Below are 19321 nucleotides of genomic sequence, written 5' to 3'. Positions count from 1 at the left end.
CACACTGATGTCACGCACAAGTTCTTTGATTTGACCTCTAGCCCAGAGAGATAGCAGGAGAGATGGTGAGAGCAAGAGCAACGGAGCAATTGATGAGGAGAAAGAGTGGGAGACAGGGAGATAGGCTATGGCCGTAAGTCTGTGCACACTCCTGTAGCAGACAGTAATATGAGAATGCTGTGGTGACCCCCAACCATGATATTATCTTCACTGCTACTTAATTTTGCCACTGTTGTGAATGTTCTGTATTTTCTGATGGACTTTGTGATGGTTCACAACCCACAAGTTGAGAACCATTGTTTTAGAGCACAGTTCTCAAACCCTGTTCCCAGTCATCAGCAGCACATCTCTCTGAGATGCAAACTTCTGTATCAGGAGGCTAGGGCTGGACTAGAGAGTCTGCATTTCTAACAAGCTGCCTTGGGGATGGTAGAGCCACAAGAGGAAAGGGATGTGGATCCAAATGATCTCATGGTGTACATATACCTGGGGCCTCCATCTACACTGGCTGCTGTGTGAGTGCATCTGTCCTCTTGAGCTTCATTTCAGACTTGGGTTTCTGGGTAGCTGGTGCTTGAGCAGCTACGTACTCTGAAGGTCAACATTCACTACCTACAAGAGACAGAAACCCCCTAGCCTCTATCAGCCACTCATGCTTTTGTTCTAGAAATACTGTGCAGTCATACAGTGTTCCAATCCATCTGTTTGGGAAGAGAACCAGAAGGCCCTGAAGATGACTTTTTTTTTCTAGTAAAGAAAAGAAACAGAGAGAGAAAGAAAGAATCAAAGTGTTTTGGTGACTGTTCAGGCACACCTGAACAAAGTCAACTCACCTCCTGTGGCTACTGTAAGTATTCAAAAGTTAGAGGCTTAACACCATGTAAATATATCATCTTACTGTTCACACGGCCAAAGTCTAAGACGGATCTTAACAGAAGTGTCATTGTGCTGCCTTCCTTCTGAAGATGCTAAAACTCTACTTCCTTGTTTTCTCTGACTCTGGATGCTGGATAACTTCCTTGACTCATAGGCCTTCCTTCTGCCTTCAAAGGCAGACATAGTTGACCGGATCCCGCACATGCTCTGTGTCTCTGGTTCTCTCACAACCTCCCCTTCCATTTATGAGGATTCTTGTAATTAATTGGGTTCATCCAAAAATATGGGACAATCTGTCATTCCATTAGCTAGTTAGCACATAAACTTATTTCCATGTGAAATCTAATTGTCCTTTGCCATGAAATCTAACACATCTTGTGAATTAGGATAAAGATATTTCAAGTAACTATTACTCTGCCTACCACAAAGGATTTAAAAGCAGGATGGATGGGCAACTAGAAGGTGATATATGAATATACCAGCTTGGGAATCACAGCCAAGGTGTGCACAGAGAGGGGAAAGATGATGGGCCAATTAAGAACCAAATAAGAGAATCTTCTGGTCACTTCTAGAGTTGATTAACTGCAGGGTAGTCTGGCAAAGCAAGCATGCCCCATTACTCTTTATGTTGTCTCAGGATAAAAAAAAAAATCCAGCGGTCATAAGTCAGGGTAAAGAGTTATGCAGATTAAGGCTGCCCAAGAGTTCTCTGGAACCTTCTGCAGTCTGCGCTCAGAACATTTGATATCCATGCTGTATAATAGTTTCTGTAAATTAAACTTCTTAATCTAACTTTATGATAAGAGAAATCGTCCTGTATTTCAGGCATTCCCTGGAGTGCAACATCCCAGAAAACCAATTACCTGGAGGAATTCAGAAAACGTGCGTGGATTAACAACAACTAACACGTGTAGACAGACGAGGTAGCTTCCTGCTTAGGACCCTTGTTCCCCTCCTGCAAAAGTCCTGTGGATTTAGAAGAGGATGCTAGTCCCATTTTAAAGATGTGAAATACAAGATTCAAAGGTAAAGTATTAATCTGCATATCAGGGAGACATATGTAGAACTCTAGTTCAAAACTGTAACTTCTAATTTCAGGTCCATCTCTAAAAAGTTCTCTTTTTTCTTTTTTTATTTATTTCTCTTTTTAATGTGTGTGTGTGTGTGTGTGTGTGTGTGTGTGTGTGTGTATGTGGGTGTGAAGACCCATATATGTAAGCATGTTCGAGTACATGTGTGGTGTTTGGTCCTAGCTTTTCACCTTGTTTGAGAGTGTGTTTATTTTGTGTGACTGTGGATGCCAGACAGCTGGGCTGTGAGCTTTCAGGGATTCACTTGCCTCTCCCTCCATTTCTTCAAGGGAGCCCTGGGATTGTAGACAGTCACACTATATGTCTGGCTTTCCCTTGGCTTCTGGAGATTCAAAGTCAGGTTTTCATACTTGTGTGGCAAGCACCTTTAAGCACTGAGACATCTTCCCAGCCCCAGGTTCACGTTATTTAACAAAATGCCAAGCAACTCTAAAATCCAAAGTGTCCTGGGATAGGATAGTGCCAGGATTAAACTCCAATATTTCTTCAGTTCCAGAAACTCTCAAGATTCTCACCTCCAACAGAAGCTTTAATATGGAATCACAAGAAAGAAGGTCCACCTGTACAATGAATGTCACAAACCAAACACAAAACCTTTTGCAACTGATTACTAAATGGGAAGTAATGTGGAAATATTTAGCCCTGAACTCAGCACTGTTCAGGCTCAGCCTGGGTGCAAGGATTATGAATGTGTTCCAGCATACCCAGTGTAGCACACCCAGCATCAATGATATTTTCATGATGCAGTTAGAGATGCTCAATCCCAACAACTCTTGGGATAAAATTTTCTATGAGAAAGAACCAAGGCTGTTCACTTAGAACATCACTATAGCCACAGAGGCCAGGAAAAAGAGTCAAATTGTCCTAGCAGACAGACACCTGGTTCCTGGCAGCCTGCTCTGTGTCCTTGGAAACCCTGTTTACTCTCCCAGTTTCACCCTCTATCTGTAAAAGAAGAAAGAGTAGGAGTGCATCTCCCTGTGAGGCCCGATGAGTGGGAGCTGGACTGACACCCTAAGTTAGCCCCCTTGCACCCAAAGTTGTCTTGTGGAATTAGCATATGAAAGCATTTACAACAATTTATAACCCAAGTTCCCAAGAAACAGGCATGCTCTTTGTTCTCTGAAGTCTGGAGTGTTGCACACAGAAGGCTCTTCTTTGTCTATTCGGTTTTTTGATTCTTTATTGTCAGTTAACAAAGCATCACCTGCTGAGTTTCTATTGTATTCAGGGTGCACTGGTAAGAAATAGGAGGGACAGGGTCCTTGTTTCTGTGCAGTTGACCATCCAATGAGCAGGTAAGTTACCAGGATAACTTTGAAGAATAATATATATATCCTATGAGGAGAGTAAAGCGGCTGAGCACGGCAGAGCAGGAAGCCCTTTATATAGATGGGAATGTTCTATTAGAAGGGTCTGAACTTCAGCCAACAGCTGAAAACTTGATAAGGAGACACCAGCAACCTAGAGCCTGGGGACAGAGTCTTCCAGGAAGACAGAACAAGACTGAAAAGGTCCTACCAAGGGAGTTAGTGTGACCAGGGCCCAGAAAAGAAACAAACTCTCCAGTATCCACAACATATACCACAAGAATTGGCACATCTGTTAAGCTTAACAATAAATTGCACTGTCAAGGATTGAACCACCCTTCCATTCTTAGAGTGAATCCTATTAAATCAAGGCTTGTGTTCCTTTATCATAAAATTGTCACAGTCTGGACAATGGCATCTCTAGGCACTCTCTACAGACACTCTTAAAAGCCATCCCATTCTTTAAACATGGGGGGAGGGTGTTGCTTACCACTTGGAATAAAATGGAATGAGACAGCCCACCCGAGAAGGAAGCAAGACAAAAACAGCAGAGGAAAGAATGCAGAAACCTACTGATACTCTTTGAGATCTAGGCAGAGTTTTCTTAAGGCCCATGACCCAACAGACATCCTAGTCATGTATGCCAATTAATCACCTTCTAGTTTTAAATTAAGTTCAACTTTTCTCACTTGAAACCACCAACACACATGTAATATATATATACATATATATATGCATATACATGTGGAATATATATATATATATATATATATATATATATATATGTTATATATACACACACTAATACACATGTTACTCCATTCCCCTCTAAACTGTAGATTCTTCCTTATTTCCTTCAAAAGGGTCTCACTACATAATCCTGGCTGGCCTAGAACTTATTGTATACATCAGGTTGGCCTCATACTCACTATTTAAACCAAGCTGGCTTCACACTCACTATGTAGACCAGGCTGGCCTCACATTCACTATGTGGACCATGTTGGCCTCACAGTCACAGAGATCTACCTACCTCTGCCTCCTGAATGCTGGGACAAAAGGTGTATGCCTCCATGCATAGCTAGTATACTCTTAAGATAAAGGTTGCAAATAATATTAAAAGTCAGGCAATCCTAACTAGTGAGTACTTTGGAGGGAAAAATAAGTATCAACCTTCTGCTTTTAATTAATGACAAGATCAGCGTAAAGTCTCTAGTGGTGAATTATAATTTCAAACTGAAAATCCCAAGTTGCAGAGTAGCTTGTTAAACCACAGAAACCAATGGGATCCAGAGCTGACTTCGTTGGGGGTGGTGGTTCCGTCCCTTCCAGAGATAGCAGCCATTATGAAGAACCAAACCTTTCAAGCTCTGGAGCATCCAAGCCAGCAGTCCTCAACTCGCCCAGCATCTCGAGGCCTCTACACTGACTCAATTTAAAAGTAAAGTGGGCCTGGTAAGGCTTACAAAGATAAAAAAAAAAAAAAATAAATCGTGGTCAGATGGCTGGAGCACCTGAGTGATTTCATCAGCGCTCAGGAAGGAGTGTGACAGGGTGTCCTGGGTTCTGTGGGAGAGATGAAGACATACCTGCCTGGCAGCTTACTGCTTCTGGGATATCCAGAGCAAAGGGTTTGATTTTCTGCCAGAGGCTCAAGAGAGTGGCAACCCAGAGAACTGGGCCATTCCTCCAGTTCCTCTGGGTGGAGAGCATAACCAGATTACCTCAGGAAATTAGACTCATTTCCCACTCACTGCCAACAGGCTGACTTCTGGAACCCTCTGATTGTTCTCTGGATAACTACTTAAGAGCTGCTGGGGATCAGAAACTCTCTTTAAGATATAATCTTGAAATAAAAGTCGGTATCCAACGAATGACAAATGAGTCTGGCTTTTTCCTTAGGGTCCTCCATGCTGCAGGGCAGAATAAAAGGAAGGCATTGAAGAAAAATGAACAAGCCAGGTAAGGTACCTTATGTCACCAACTCTACACAAGGCATTTGAGATGTCACTGTGGTTCATTGTCATATAGTGCTTTGGGAGTAAGCAACAGTGAGCCCACTCTATAGATAGAGAAGCTGAAGCATCAAGATATCTATCAGCTTACCCAAGGTCACACAATGAGCATGCTATGGATCCTGGCTCAGAGATAAAAGGGCCTACCTCACATCCTATCCCTTCAGACTCCCACATCCATCCCTGTAAAGAGCCCGCTACATAAATGCATTCCAGGATCAAAGTGTTTCAGCCAGAAAATGGGCTTTATTGATATAAGCACGCTGGTACCTGTCATAACAAAGCAAAACCTAGACCCCATTGTTCCTACCTATTAGGTCTCCACCCTCCATACAAGAATATATCTTATAAACCCAAGTCATCTACGTGGTCAGATCAGGTGTGGTTAAGAATTTTCCTGCTGGGAATATATGGTTGAGCACTTGCCTACCATGCGTAGCGTCCTGAAGTCCATCTCTAGCTTTGCAAAACAAGAGAAAACAAAGAAAGCAAACAGCTGATGTGGCAGTGAACAGCTGTAATTCCTGCACAGAAGAGGCTGAGGCAGGGGGAGCTGGGCCTACCTGCAGGAAATGCTAATTGGAAACAAAAAGATATTTGACCTATGACGTTTCTTTCTTTCTTTCTTTCTTTCTTTCTTTCTTTCTTTCTTTCTTTTTTTTTTTTGCCTCAGTATTTGCATCCGACCCTGTTGGTACTTACTGCCAAATTCCAAGGAGGTTTTTCCCCCTTAGCTGTTGCAAAAAGCTAGAAAAGGGAGAAATGCTAACCCAAGTAGCAAGTGCAAGCTACAACTGCACAGCACACCAGTTACTTTCCTAAATGAGTTTAGCCCAGAGGTCGCAAACTGATTGCAAGTTGGCTGTGTCCAGCCCACAGATGGGTTTCATTTGTTCCACAGTGTTAGCCCACACCGCGTGTTTTAAGGAACTAAAATCTGTGGCCAGTACTAAAAACCAGAAGACTTTACATCAAAACCTGCTTTCCTGTTTCTTCTTCAGAGTAAAGATCTGATAACCCTTGGGTCCTGTGTGCATGGGAGTGTAGCCAGAACAGGGCTGAGGCTGCCCCTAGCTCAGGGCAAGTGGGCTCGAGAGCATCCTCCGCCAGCTCGCTACTTTCATTTATCTGACCCACATGGGCCCCAATGTCACCTGAGTTTGTTTAAAATATGAAAAAGAGATACAGGTTGCAAAGTCCTCCTTACTGGGCTTTTCCCAAAGCAATCCAAAGGAGATGAGCAAGGCAACATCATCACATCCCTGATTGGAGGTAAAAGATCAGGAAAGCAAAAGGATTTCGGAAACAAGGAAGCACAGTACTCAGCCTCATTGCACTTCTGCTCTAGGACACTCACTTTGTGAATAACCATCTCCACTTTTATTATTTCATTTATTCTCCCAACAAGTCTATAGGGAAGAAATGACTGTCCAACAAACTGAGCCTGAGTGATGTCATATAACCTGTGCACTGGAGGTCACTTGACCAGGAGGTTGCAATGTCTTGTGTGAACTCAGTTTCCTCTAGAATGATGAATGGATGCTGTGATTCCTCCTCAGGACCTTTGCACTCTTCCCTCTGCTGGGAACATCTTTAGCTGGTTCTGTGTCTTACCATTTCACTCTGTTTACATAATTCCCAACACGGGATCATCTCAAAATAACACACTTGCCTATACAAACAGCTATGAGAGTGCACACAAGTACACACAAACGTGTAGGTGTACATTTGCACACCAATGATCTCAAAGTAAGTTCTAAAACTCAGTAGCAACAATGGCATCTAGGGCATCTTAGAAACTCAGAAGCCCAGCGCCTTGTCCCACCCTACCCACCTCACACCTCCCCCAACCCCGACACACACACACACAAGACCTGTAGCATCACAATCCAAGTGAACAAAGATCTCTAGGTATACTTAACATTTAAGAGCTAGACACTGCACAAGGGCCACCCAATAGACCTACAGATCCTTCACAGATACTTTATTACATTCTCTAATAGCCACTTTTAAAGGGTAAAAAGAAGTGAAATTGGGGGGTTGAGGCTGTAGCTCGGTAGTGGAACACACATGGAAGACCATGGCTTTAATCTCCTAGAAGTGCCAACAACAACAACAAAGCACAGAATTAATTTAATAATGTACATTATTAACCTTGGTCTCTATATGCCATGAGTAGAAAATTACTGTTGAGCAACTTTTCATTCTGCATATTTTATGCTTCTGACGTATTCCAATTTGGTCACTTCATCTGTACGAGTCGTTTGCATGTGGTTAGTTGAGTTTTTCTTACTTCCTTCATCCAAGCAAAACGTTCACTACACACTGTTTGGTTTGCTTATTTGCTGTCTGCCCATCTTCTTACTACACTGACATTTTCTCGAGGACGGGGCTCCATCCACCTCATGCATCACCTTATCCTCCATTCCTGAAACAGCAGCAAGTGCACACTCAGCAGTCACTAAGCATTTCTCAGAGGTAAGAACTGAAAAGGCAACTGCCCTTAGCATTAGTGAGTGGCAATGTGGTGTAGGCAAAGAAACAAAGCCATCTGCAACTGGACAGATGCAGGTTTGAATCTCAGCTCAGATAGCAACCAAACCAAGGACCTTGAGCCAGTCACTTACCTGCAGGAATAAAGAAAATGTGGTCATAAAACAGAACTGATGCTGTTTAGTTCACCGCATAATCTCAACGCTGCAGTGAATAACACATCTATAGAGTGCCAGCCGGCACTATGGCTGGCATTCCATAAATACCGGCATCTCATGTCCTCAGTCCTTTTTCCAGACACCAGCTGAGAGTGCTGCTGCCAACCACTGGGGAACAAGAGCTCAGCATCCTGCAGCATGCAGTGAGTTCTTGGGGTTACTCCACCCTTCCAATAGAACATAGGACCTAGGACCGTAGACCATCACCTTGAAGTTAAGTGGCTTCTAAAGCAAAATGTCATGGTCACTATGCGTGCAAGTCACAGAAGAGGCAAGTGCTTCTGTCTCTATGTTGTTATGATGAGTTCTGTAGCCAGGGGTCTGCCGCCAAGATCCCATCCCATAGAAGGGTTCAAGATCTCTGCCAGGATCACTGTATCATTCTTATGAAATTTGCTTATGATTTTGCTTTTTTTGAGAAAGGTACAGAAAGGCAGAAGAAGAGGGCTTGATCCACCAGGCTTATTAACCATTGACTGGGTTAGTCCACCACTAAGGCTAAGCATCTCTCCAGCCTGAATACATACATCCTAATCCATTAGTCTAGTGCTGCCCTGAAAATCGAATGTACATCTTCTAATCTTCGAAGTGTTTTTACATTCCATTAGATTGACAGCATAGGTACAAAGGAAAACCTGGATTTAGGGATAACTGGAGTGATGCCACAGAAAAGAACCTGCTAAAGCTTATCTGTTAGCTAGGAGGGAAGCCCGAGCCAGTTGCATTGACAGCAGCAGTTTCTACCACTGGTTTGAATTGAAGCCACTATTCACATTTCTACATTAGGATGTGTTTATCATCTCTTCTTCCAACATGGGAGAGAGGCTCAGAGCAAGCATGAAAAGACAAAACTAACGAAGTCTCACAAATGTCTTCAAAGTATGGCTGTCAGCAATGAGGCTGGGAAGCTCACTGGGTTCCTGTGGGCCCCAGGAGCTTCCAGGAGTCTTCCATCAGCCATGTTTCAGTGGCTAATGAAACCTGTGTTGTTAGATAGTCACTCACTTCCGTGAGGCTTGCTCTTAAAGAAAGTCTCCGCCTCACCTCTAATCGGCATCACTCAGCCTTGTGATTCTATATGGCAAGAGGATAAGGGTCAGGGGTTGAGGACCAAGAGATACCAAATGCTTCTCTTACCTGGGCCCAAGTGGACCCTGTTCTAGACATACCGTTTGGATTTAACAGCTCTACAAAGGGCTAACAAATACCAAGCCACGCATGCCACACGTATTGGCTGGAATCAGGAGGCTAGGAGTATCGATACACCTCACACCTTCAGTAGCCATGTTTTGACACTGAGGTAGCTTATGTACCTCCTCATCCTGGCATCACTGTAAAAGATCCTAAGAAAACTGTCATCTCTTGCCTTTCATTTAGAACTTCCTCGCTCAAGCATTCCCATCAACGTTATTGGCCATCCAGATAAAGCACTTCTTTCTGAAGCTCCACTGCAGCAAAGCCACCCAAAACACATGCTGCAAGATTTGATCGTATACCTCTCTTAAAGGGCATCTGACACGTCCCACAAGATGCACAGCTTTAAAATTAGAACCGGGAGGTTGGGTACCAACAGTTACCCTCCGACGGCTAAAGCTGCCCCAACAGAAGAAATCAGGACATTCCCGTAGCTCACCAGTAAACAGCTGAACCCTTCTCAGACATCTTCCCCTGTCTTTATTTTGCTGTTGTTGCATTAATCATCCTAACACCTTTTTAATTATAATCACAAACTGGAAGCCATGGCTTGTGATGTTATAAATAAGGATTTTTTCCAGTTAAATTAGGCACTTGCTGTTTTATGTTTTGATAGGAAGGGACTGTTTGAAGCCTCCTAAAATATCCCAATTAGTTCTTGCTGTTGAAACAGACAAGACATTAACAGACACATTCCCTGTCTCAGTGTGATGTGCTGGAATGTTTATGGCTCAGTGTACTTCTCTGCAGCTTTTAAGGCACAAGGCAGTTAAAAAAAAAAAAAAAAGTGGGAGAAACCAGTCACAACACACATGCTTATTACGTATTCCCAAAGTAATGGCCAAAACTTTTCCCAGGCTGTAATCTAAACCCAGGAAGCACGTCTCTTCTACGGGAAAGCAACCCTGTCACAGGACAATTTTACCTATTGGCTCTGTGGAACTGATAGTATCACTTCAGCTGACAAGGGCTCTGTTTCTGTTTGACAGTTGCAATTAATTATTGAAATGTGATCGAGATGGGGCCACCCATCCATATCCGTTATCCAGAAAGATATGAAGCAGTAGGAAAGGGTGGAGGGGGGAGAAGAGAGAAAGGGGCTTGCATTCTGAGCATGTGCACACACCAGTGTTGTTTTAATGTCGGGTCTGGCAAGAAAGACAAATAATAGCTATCTGACCTGCACTTAACTTTCTCCTGTTCCCTTCCTCACAGCACCAACACCTGATGGTGTCAGAAAGAAGTATATAACTCCCCTCAGAAGTAACTCCAGTCTGTCTCCAAGGATGCTCAAATTAGTAAGATCTCTGCACAGGGCACAGAAACTCTTAGAGCACCAATTGGTATCTAGACACCTAGCCTCCCGATACTAAATCAACCCAGCGTTCATTCAGCCAAGAGGAACAGAAAGTTACAGAGGTAGGAAATAGCCTACCTTTACTATAAAGCCAAAGCGCCTACACTGTCTGTTTTTTTTTTTAACTGTTCATTTTGCTCTGACCTTAAAACACTGAAGTTGGATTCCAGCCACGCAAACGCTTTTGAGGGCGCTTTTGATTGATTCCTGGGGATCTCAAAGCTCCATGTCAATTTAGCTCTCCTGTCTCATTCCTCCGCTCGCTCGCTCGTTCTCATCCTAGAAACCCAGAGACCTGGGAAACACCCGGCGGACAGACGGGATAGCTGGGGATTCCCAGATTTGGAGCCTGGTAGTTCTCCAAGGCACCTGCTCCTCCCCTTTCCCTGAAATAAAGTGATCTTTTAGCTGGAGTCCTGTTCTCTCCTCTGCACAGGGACTCTGCGAAACCAGGCCAGGGCTCCCACTGCCCTCCCATGGATGCCCGGGCTTTGGGCTCTCGGGACCCCTCACGCGTCCCGCACTCCGCAGCAGCCTCCTACCTGTACCACTCCAGCCCCTTCTCGTAGTTCCTGTCGAAGAAGTGCGGCTCTACGCCCACTGCCCTTACGTCCGGGTGGACTCGGATAGCCTCCAGCAGCGCGCGCGTCCCTCCTTTCTTGACCCCGATGATCAGCGCCTGGGGCAGCTTCTTCTCCCCATAATCAGGGGTGCTGGCGGGGCCCCGTTCGGCACTCCCATTGGCCGCCCTCCGGCCTTCCAGCTCCTCGGCGGCGGCGCCTGGCTCCTGCGCCTCGCGCCCCAACAGCGCGTCCTGCTCCGTGACCGTGTCTCCGGGGGCAGGCGGGCTCCTGGGCCAGGCGTCCCGAGCACCGCCGCCGCTCGCCAGTCCCCAGCCGTCGGCCGCGGGTGTCGTGAAGCGCTCCGGGGGCTCGGGCGGTGGCCCGCGGCTCGCGTTGTCCGGTGGCGGTGAGGAGGCGCCGGGGCGCACGCGGGGAGGCAGCAGCGAGGGAGGCAGCAGGCTCGGCGGGGGCTCCGCGGCGGATCCCGGGGGCTCCTGCAGCGCCAGCGGGAACTGCAGCGAACCCGAGCCTCCCAGCAGGCTGTAGCACAGGTAGGTGACGGACAGGGACAGGGTGCACATGAAGAGCAGCTTGCGCGCCGGCGGCCCCTTAGTGGAGGCTCCGGGCAGCGGCGGCGGCGCGGCGAGCGGCGGCGGCGGAGGCGGAGGCGGAGGCGGTGCGGGCCACCGGGCCATCGCGGCTCCCGGCTCGCGGCGGCGGCGGCCCCCGGCGCTGCCCGGACATGGTTTCAGCCGCCGCCCCCGCCGCCGCCGCCGCCGCCGCCCAGCCGCCCCGGCTGCATGGAGCGACGCCGCTGCGCCCCCGGCCCTGGCTGCCGTCCCGCTGCGCCGGGGACAAGCCCGGCCGCATGGCCCCCTCCCCTCGCGAACCCCCTCCGCCCCCCTCAACCTCAGGCCAGGAGCCCGAGGGGGGCGCCCAGTCGCGGCGGCTCCTGCTCCGTGCGCTGCGCCCCGCTCTCCCCGCGCTGTCGCTGCTACCGCTCCCGCAGCCCCGAGTTCCTTCCCTGCTGCTAACTTTCTGCCGGGAGAGAGGACGGGCGCCGAGGGGCGGAGGCGAGGGGGCCGGGCGCGCGCCCGCCGCCGCCCGGGGAAGGAGGGGTGCGCCTCGCGCGTGCCTGCGGAGGGGGTGCGCGAGAGCGGAGGCGTGCGCCAAGGCTGGGGCGCCCGGGAAAGCGGAGATCCTAGCCCCCACCAGCTGCCGCCAAGCGGGAGCGGAGGACCCCACCCCGCCCTGGCGCTGCACTCCCACGGGAGTCGGAGGTGCCCGCGCTCATCAGCCTTCGCTCAGGACTCTTGGAGAGAATTGTAGCCCAGAGCTAGCCCGGACCGTCGTGCGCTGGGGAAGCTGTGAGCCTCTCAGTGACAAGTTCCCCCAGGGCTCCTCCAGTGGGACTCTGAGAAAACTCAGCCCATTTCTGACAGTCTCTTCCCTAGCCTTCGTCCTGCCTTGCTTTCTGATGCAGTTCTTTCCCCACCCCAACTTCCACCTCTTCAGCCTTATCTTTGAGGTTCCTGATGGGTGGAGCTTTGACACAGACCCCAAGGTTTCCCAGACTGGAAGCTTTTGCCCCTGCCTCATCACCTAGTGACTGTACTTTCTGCTGGGAGGTGGCGCTGTCCCCTACTGGGTCCCTTTAACCACAGGTGCACCCACCTGTGCCCTGTGGGAGGCACTGCGGGCTAAGGGAGCTTGGGGTTCCCCGAGCTGGCACAGATACGGTTCCTCATCCCTCCAAACACCAAATAAGCAGAGGGATGTCTGTGTGTCCCTTCACTGAATATTTTAGGTGCCTGTACTTAGCAGAGAGATTTCCACCCCTCTTCTCACTTGGTGGTATCAGAAGGCTTTTCGAGATTCTAAAGTAGACTGGTTTGTTGTAGCCTTTAGCTCAGGAAAAGGGCGAGATGGAAGCTAGAATTGGGGGAGAGGGCATCTAGGGAGGCACTCTCAGGAACCCTTCTTCATGAGTACTCGGACTGGCTCTAGTGTGCTCCACCGTGCTAGGCACAGCTAGCTGGGTAACCAAACTATCAGCTTTCCCCGCTTCTGCTGCTGAGGCTGGCTTCTCCTGTTCTATTTGATCTCATAATGGGAACAATAGTTGAAAGAAAATGTATATAATGTCTAAATATTAACAAGATACCTAGTGCCAAAGAGAGGAAAAATGTTAATCAAATATGACGAAGACCGGAGACTTTTCCCTTGGTGAACAAAAGCTCGCTGCTGCTCTCAGCTGGACATGAGTCTTCTACACCGCAGCTTTGGTTCAGATAAAGATTATTCCTTTATAATATATTTTTTATGGTACACAGGAGACTCTGAAATACGGAGTCTGGTGTCCTGTAAATCACTCCCTGTAACTAGGGATGCTTTTTTCAACCACCACACAACTGCATTACTGTAATGTTAATGGGAAGGGCCAGCTGAAGCTGCCAGAAATGCCACTTCATCCAGCATTCCTTCAACTCCAAGTGGAGCTTTCAGATCATTGGCCAGGAAGCCCGGGTGTCTGCTAACATTGCCACTGCCTCGGGTTGGACTCCTTATCCTAGTTAAGGCACTAGGATGCTGAAGCCAGAGCCTTCCTACACTTGACCCCCAGTTCTCAGACTCTCCGGGCTCTTGGCAATCAAAAAAGACTTGCCCTGTGGGCAGTTTTTACTAAAGATGTGTTCTCAGACTTGGACTTTTTTTTTTTCATAAAATGGTGTTAAAATGTAGCCCAGAAAGGGCAAAGCTGATAGCAGCTATCTGGCATGCAGCGGCAGGAAGATGGGAAAATGTTTAAATCTCCTCCAAACAGTTGAAAACTGCAGACTTGCCCTGAAAAATCAGTCTACTCACTGAAAATCTGAGTACACAACTCTCTTAGTTAGGGTTGCCATTGCTGTGAAGATATGCCGTGACCAAGGCAATTCTTAGAAAGAATAACATTTAATTGGGGCTGGCTTACAGGTTCAGAGCATCAATCCATTATCACCAAGATGGGAACATGGCAGCATCCAGACATACGTGGGGCTGGAGGAGCAGAAGCATATTGATCCAAAGGCAGACAGGAGAAAACTGGCTACCACGTGGTTAGGAGGAGGGTCTTAAGGCCCACTCCCACAGTGATACACTTCCTCCAACAAGGCCACACCTACTCCAACAAGGATACATGTCCTAATAGTACCACTCCCTGAGCCAAGCACATACAAACCACAACTAAGGCTAAAATTTTGGATCTAGAACTCAGGTCTTCCAGAGGAACCTGCAGGCTCTGGTTTTTTCACCTGTCTGTCTGGGTTGTGCCTGCACATTTATGATTCTTATCTGGATATTGTCAGGAAGATTTCTCAGAATCCCTTCTCTTTATGATACCCAAATAGCCACAGTCAAAAGCATGATGTCTTATTGATCAAACACCATGCCCAAGAAGTAATGGGGAAGAGGCATGTATATTCTCTCTCTCTCTCTCTCTCTCTCTCTCTCTCTCTCTCTCTCTCTCTCTCTCTCTCTCTCTCTGTGTGTGTGTGTGTGTGTGTGTGTGTGTGTGTGTTCTGTTTCTTAGAGAGAAACTGTGCATTCCATACTAAGATAGTTGAATGCTTCTATATATGAAAGAGTTCCCTGAGAACATATCCTTAAGAAACTTACAATAAAAAGATGCTCTCTGTGTAGAGACAATGCCAACTTCAGGCTGCAATGCCCACTGGGTCTGGAGAGGAGAAGTAGGATTGTTTTTTGTTTTCACTGCCAACACCCGTGCTCACTCAGGCCTATCTGAGTTCTCACAGTTTTCTCCCAATGCATCTCCAGGCCTCCAAACACCTCATTTCTATTCATCCTAGGCAGCAATAGCAAGTGGATCAATGCTTCTGAGGAATGCTTCTTGCTTTTGCTAATGCCCTTTCTGGATCTTTCCCTACCTAATAAACTTCAACTTGCTTCCTTTGGAAGTCCCATGTTTCATGCACCCCACAACCCTGCCAGATAAAAGTGGTCTCGGTTTCTATGATGTTGTTGTGTTAAGCTTTTGTACCTTCAGGTGACAGAATCAAAACAAGACTATTAGTTACTGGTTAATGGCTTCTGAGAAGATTTTTTTTTTCTCATACTTTCTATATAGTTAAATTAAGAATGATAAGAAACACCTGAAATTGTTTTTTTTTTAAGGATTAAACTAAATTAGCTAACATATGCAAAAGATACCTGGCTGTCTGCCTGATGTGTGGTGGCTAGCAATAATTAGTTGGATCTAAATTTTGGCTCAGACCCTGCTTGCTTCTTTTCCTATTAAAATGTTGTCCCTGAAAAATGTATGTGCGCCCTTGTTTCAAACCCAGCCCACAGAGTTCACTGAAGTCTAACTTGCTAAACTGCCCAGAACAGGCAGCTGTGATTCCAGCCTGGTGAGGAGACGCTATCTCTGAGTTACCTGAATTGTGGTTTTCTGGACATTTTAAAAAGAAAAACACTGGAAGGACGTTTGGGAGTTTGTTTAATTGGAGATTTTTTTTAAAAATAAAGAAATAAGCAAGAATAGTCAGGAGAATGTATAATAGTCAATATTTTCCAGATACTATCCAGCCTCCTTGTGGGGACATGAGAGGGATGTGATTCTGGATTCCTTCCAGAACATGTGGCCATGGAATGTTCCAGCTACTGAAACACAACCTGAGCAAAAGGAAGGACATCCCTTCTAGGCAGAAGCTCAGAGAGACACTGTCCTACTAGGCAACTGTGGAAGGAGCAGATGGAGCTCCTCCAGAAGAATGCAGACTTTCACTTGCTCTAGCTCAGGAGGACTCTAGCTTGCCATACCTAGAGATACCTGCACATATGTGCTTAGTGCCTGCCACACAGCTAAGACACAGAGCCAGCCTATATGTTCAGCAATAGATGAGGAGATAAAGAAATCTGAAGAATGAAATTATGTCATCTTCAGAAATCATGATGGAGAGGCAGGTCATCATGGTGAATAAAATAAGCCAGAAAGATGGTATCACATCTTTCTTATGCAGAATCTATAGTGTATTTGTGCAACTGCACATGTGTCTCTGTACATGACCTGAAAGGGGTGTGGTGTGCCAAAGACCAGCCAAGGCTTGGAGCTTGGAGCGGGCTTCTAAGAGAAGGGGTGCCTGGAAACTGTGAAAACAAATGACTAGAAGTCAAATCGTGGGTCCCAGCTGGTGGCCTGTGTTTTGCTTGAGACAGCTTTCCAGATTGCTTTTACCCTGTTTTGCTTTCTCTGGAGATCTCCAGACAGTGTGCCCTACCCACCACCACTACCCCACCCCACCCCCTAACCCCTGTCTTGATATTCTGCTGGAGCAGTTCTTTGCTATTCTAAAAAATTCTCTGGATAGCTCATCTCTTACAGACCATAAGCCAAGTCTTTTATTTTACATTTCAGTTCAGTCATTTACTCCAGGGGGTTTTTAACTTATTATTTTATGAATCAGCATCCCATGACTCCAGCCCCTTGATTCTTAAGAAACAGCAAGCACTTTTTTTTTTTTTTTAAAAACATTGCAAAAGAATCCAGAGATCTGTCTGCCTTTGTTAATCACAGACAATTAGCTAGCTGGGTGGGACCCAGGTCTGAAATGACTATTTCTATCATGTTGGGCCTGGACCTAAATTCCCTTTGTCCCAGGCTAACCTGGAACTCAGGAATCTGTTTGCCCTTGTAAGAAAAAAAAAAAAAAAAAAAAAAAAAAAAAAAAACCCAAAACCTTAGCTGGGTGGGATCTTCTGCTACTCCCTAAATCTCTCTATCTCCTTCCCTCGTGCCCTCGTGTCTTTCTGACAAGTTGGCTCCTAATGCAGCTGCTTCTGTTTCTTTAGATTCATGAAGCCCCTCATATAACTCAGACTGCATCTTTATATTTTACACAGTTGAGAAATTATATATTTTTGAACTCATATTTTTAGAGTTATTTTCCACACCCTTAAGGGCTGTCCTGAAGGTCTCAACATTTACCATTTTGCTGTGACATTAGCCACACCTTCACCACCCTGACTCATGCTGTCTCTGATTATCATAGAGTCATTAACATTACCAGGGAGGATATTTCTTGAAGGAGGAACATAAAAATATGTACAGTGTTGTACAAACAAGCCTTGTGCCCACAGTAGCCATGGATGCTTGTGGGTGCCCATGCTCTGCTGGTCCCATCCCATGGGTGGGACCTATGTAATTCCACCCCTACCAAGGCCATGCTGGACCTGGCAGGGGTGCTATTTAGGAAGAGCAAAGGAACTACCAAGAAGGGCTGTTAGAGTACAAAAGAGAGTAAAACAACTAAATGTGGACAAAGGAAATATATATATATATATATATATATATATATATATATATATATATATGTGTGTGTGTGTGTGTGTGTGTGTGTGTGTGTGTGTGTATTTATAGATATATATTTGAAGTTTAATAATGAAGCTCACTGTTTTACACAATGAATAAATATAATGAATAAAATAATAAAAATAAATAAAATAAGAATAAAGCAAACAAATATATATAATAAAATAAAAGGAATAAAATTTCAAAAATTGGCAAAACCCTGAGGAGTGTTATTCCTCAAATATTAGAATTCTGTTGTACAAATTTGGATAAATAACAAACTAGAAAGTGCATCAATGATTTTTTTAAGTTTCCAAACAATATAGAAGAACACTTTTCTCAAATACAGCAGATAATGAAGACGCACATCTGGAAAAATTTGAAGGTAAACTGGGTAGACTTTGAGGCCAAACTAAAATGATGAAGACAGGGGATAAGACACTGTGCGGCAAGAAGCAGAAGATCAATAATGCTATGTTGATGAGCAAGAACAGTAAGACCCAGCTCTGGAAAAGAACTGAAAAATCAGGAGCTACTTTGAGCTAAAAGTCCCATGTGGCAAAATCTGGGGAACAGAATTAAGCAATGCTTATCAAAAAGACAATAGGTTCAACAGTACTTCTCAAAACAGAATAAGCATGGAACTCAAGTCATCTGTACACTGGGCTGAGAATGTTAGGACAAACGAGTGTTGATTAGGGTTTCCGTCACTGTGATATACACACCCATGACAAGAGCAACTTGGGGAGGAAGGGGTTTATTTCATCTTACAGCTTGTAGTTCATCCATAGAGGGAAGTCAGGGCATGAACTCAAACAGGGCTGGAACCTGGAGGAAGGACCTGACACAGAGGCCATGGAGGAACACCACTTACTGGCTTGTCCTCATGGCTTGCTCAGCCTGCTTTTTTATGGTACTAGGACTACCACCTTAAGGGTGACACCATCAATAAGCTGGGTTCTCCCCCATCAACCATTAATCAAAAAAAAAAGTGTCACAGGCTTGTCCACAAACCAATCTAGTCAGGAAATTTTTGCAATTGAGGATACTTCTTCCAAAATGACTCTAGCTCCTGTCAAGTCCACATAAGAACTATCCAGCACAGGAAGAGTCAGTAAGTCGGATCTGCATCCCCTAAGGATGTAAATATTCATCTGTACTTTTTTCTACATGCAAATGAGAACATGTGCATGTGTTTGTTTGCTATTTACTTATGACTATAAAGTGCACTGTAGCCCTCTCCTTCCCTTGCCCAACAGGAGAATATATTCAGAGACTGGGTCTTTAAAAGATAGTTATTGTTAATTGAGGACAAATAGGCAGGGTGCTAACACCACAGGACTCTGGTTCTACAGTGGGCTTATAAGAACAAAACGATAACCCCCTTTCTATTTTTCTCTCCCTCCCACCTCCTTCTTTCCCCCTTCCTCCCCCAACACACATTTTTCATGTGAAGGCACTACAAGAAAGTGGCTGTCTACAGGCTAAACAGAGAGTCTTTACCTGAACCCAGACCCACTGGTGCCCTGGTTTCAGACTTCTAATCTGTCCAACTGTCTGTCAAGCCTCACATAGTGAGTTTTGCAAGGCAGGCCAGACTAACTGAGACATTTATCTTTCATGTTTTGTATGTTTTATGCCTTTAATTTGTTTATTTTCTGTTTATTTACTTCTTCAGAGACAGAGTCACACTCTCCTCCTTCAGGCTAATCCTCTTACCCCAGCCTCCGAGGGCTGGAATTACAGGTGTGTGCACCACAGTCCTCAGCTGCTGTTTTGCATTTTAATAAGTTTACTACTCCCTTGTTGCCATTTCTTACTGATTCGTAAAAGCCCATTATTTATGAGGGCCATC

General features: G+C 45.6%; 1 protein-coding gene across 1 annotated transcript in view; it reads right to left on the bottom strand.

Annotated features, from left to right (window-relative positions):
* The window catches only part of Hs3st4 (heparan sulfate-glucosamine 3-sulfotransferase 4), a 382005-nt gene extending 370179 nt beyond the window's left edge, over window positions 1–11826 (bottom strand). The window contains exon 1 of the mRNA XM_034494156.3: window positions 11094–11826. Coding sequence (XP_034350047.1) covers window positions 11094–11809 — 716 coding nt within the window. The 5' untranslated portion in view covers window positions 11810–11826. The remainder of the gene's footprint in view (window positions 1–11093) is intronic.
* Window positions 11827–19321: the final 7495 nt, after the last annotated feature.

This window comes from Arvicanthis niloticus, chromosome 1 (assembly GCF_011762505.2).
Source record: "Arvicanthis niloticus isolate mArvNil1 chromosome 1, mArvNil1.pat.X, whole genome shotgun sequence".
NCBI lineage: Eukaryota > Metazoa > Chordata > Mammalia > Rodentia > Muridae > Arvicanthis > Arvicanthis niloticus.
Note: the sequence above shows the minus strand (reverse complement) of the source record. Positions and strands in the feature narration are given on the sequence as shown.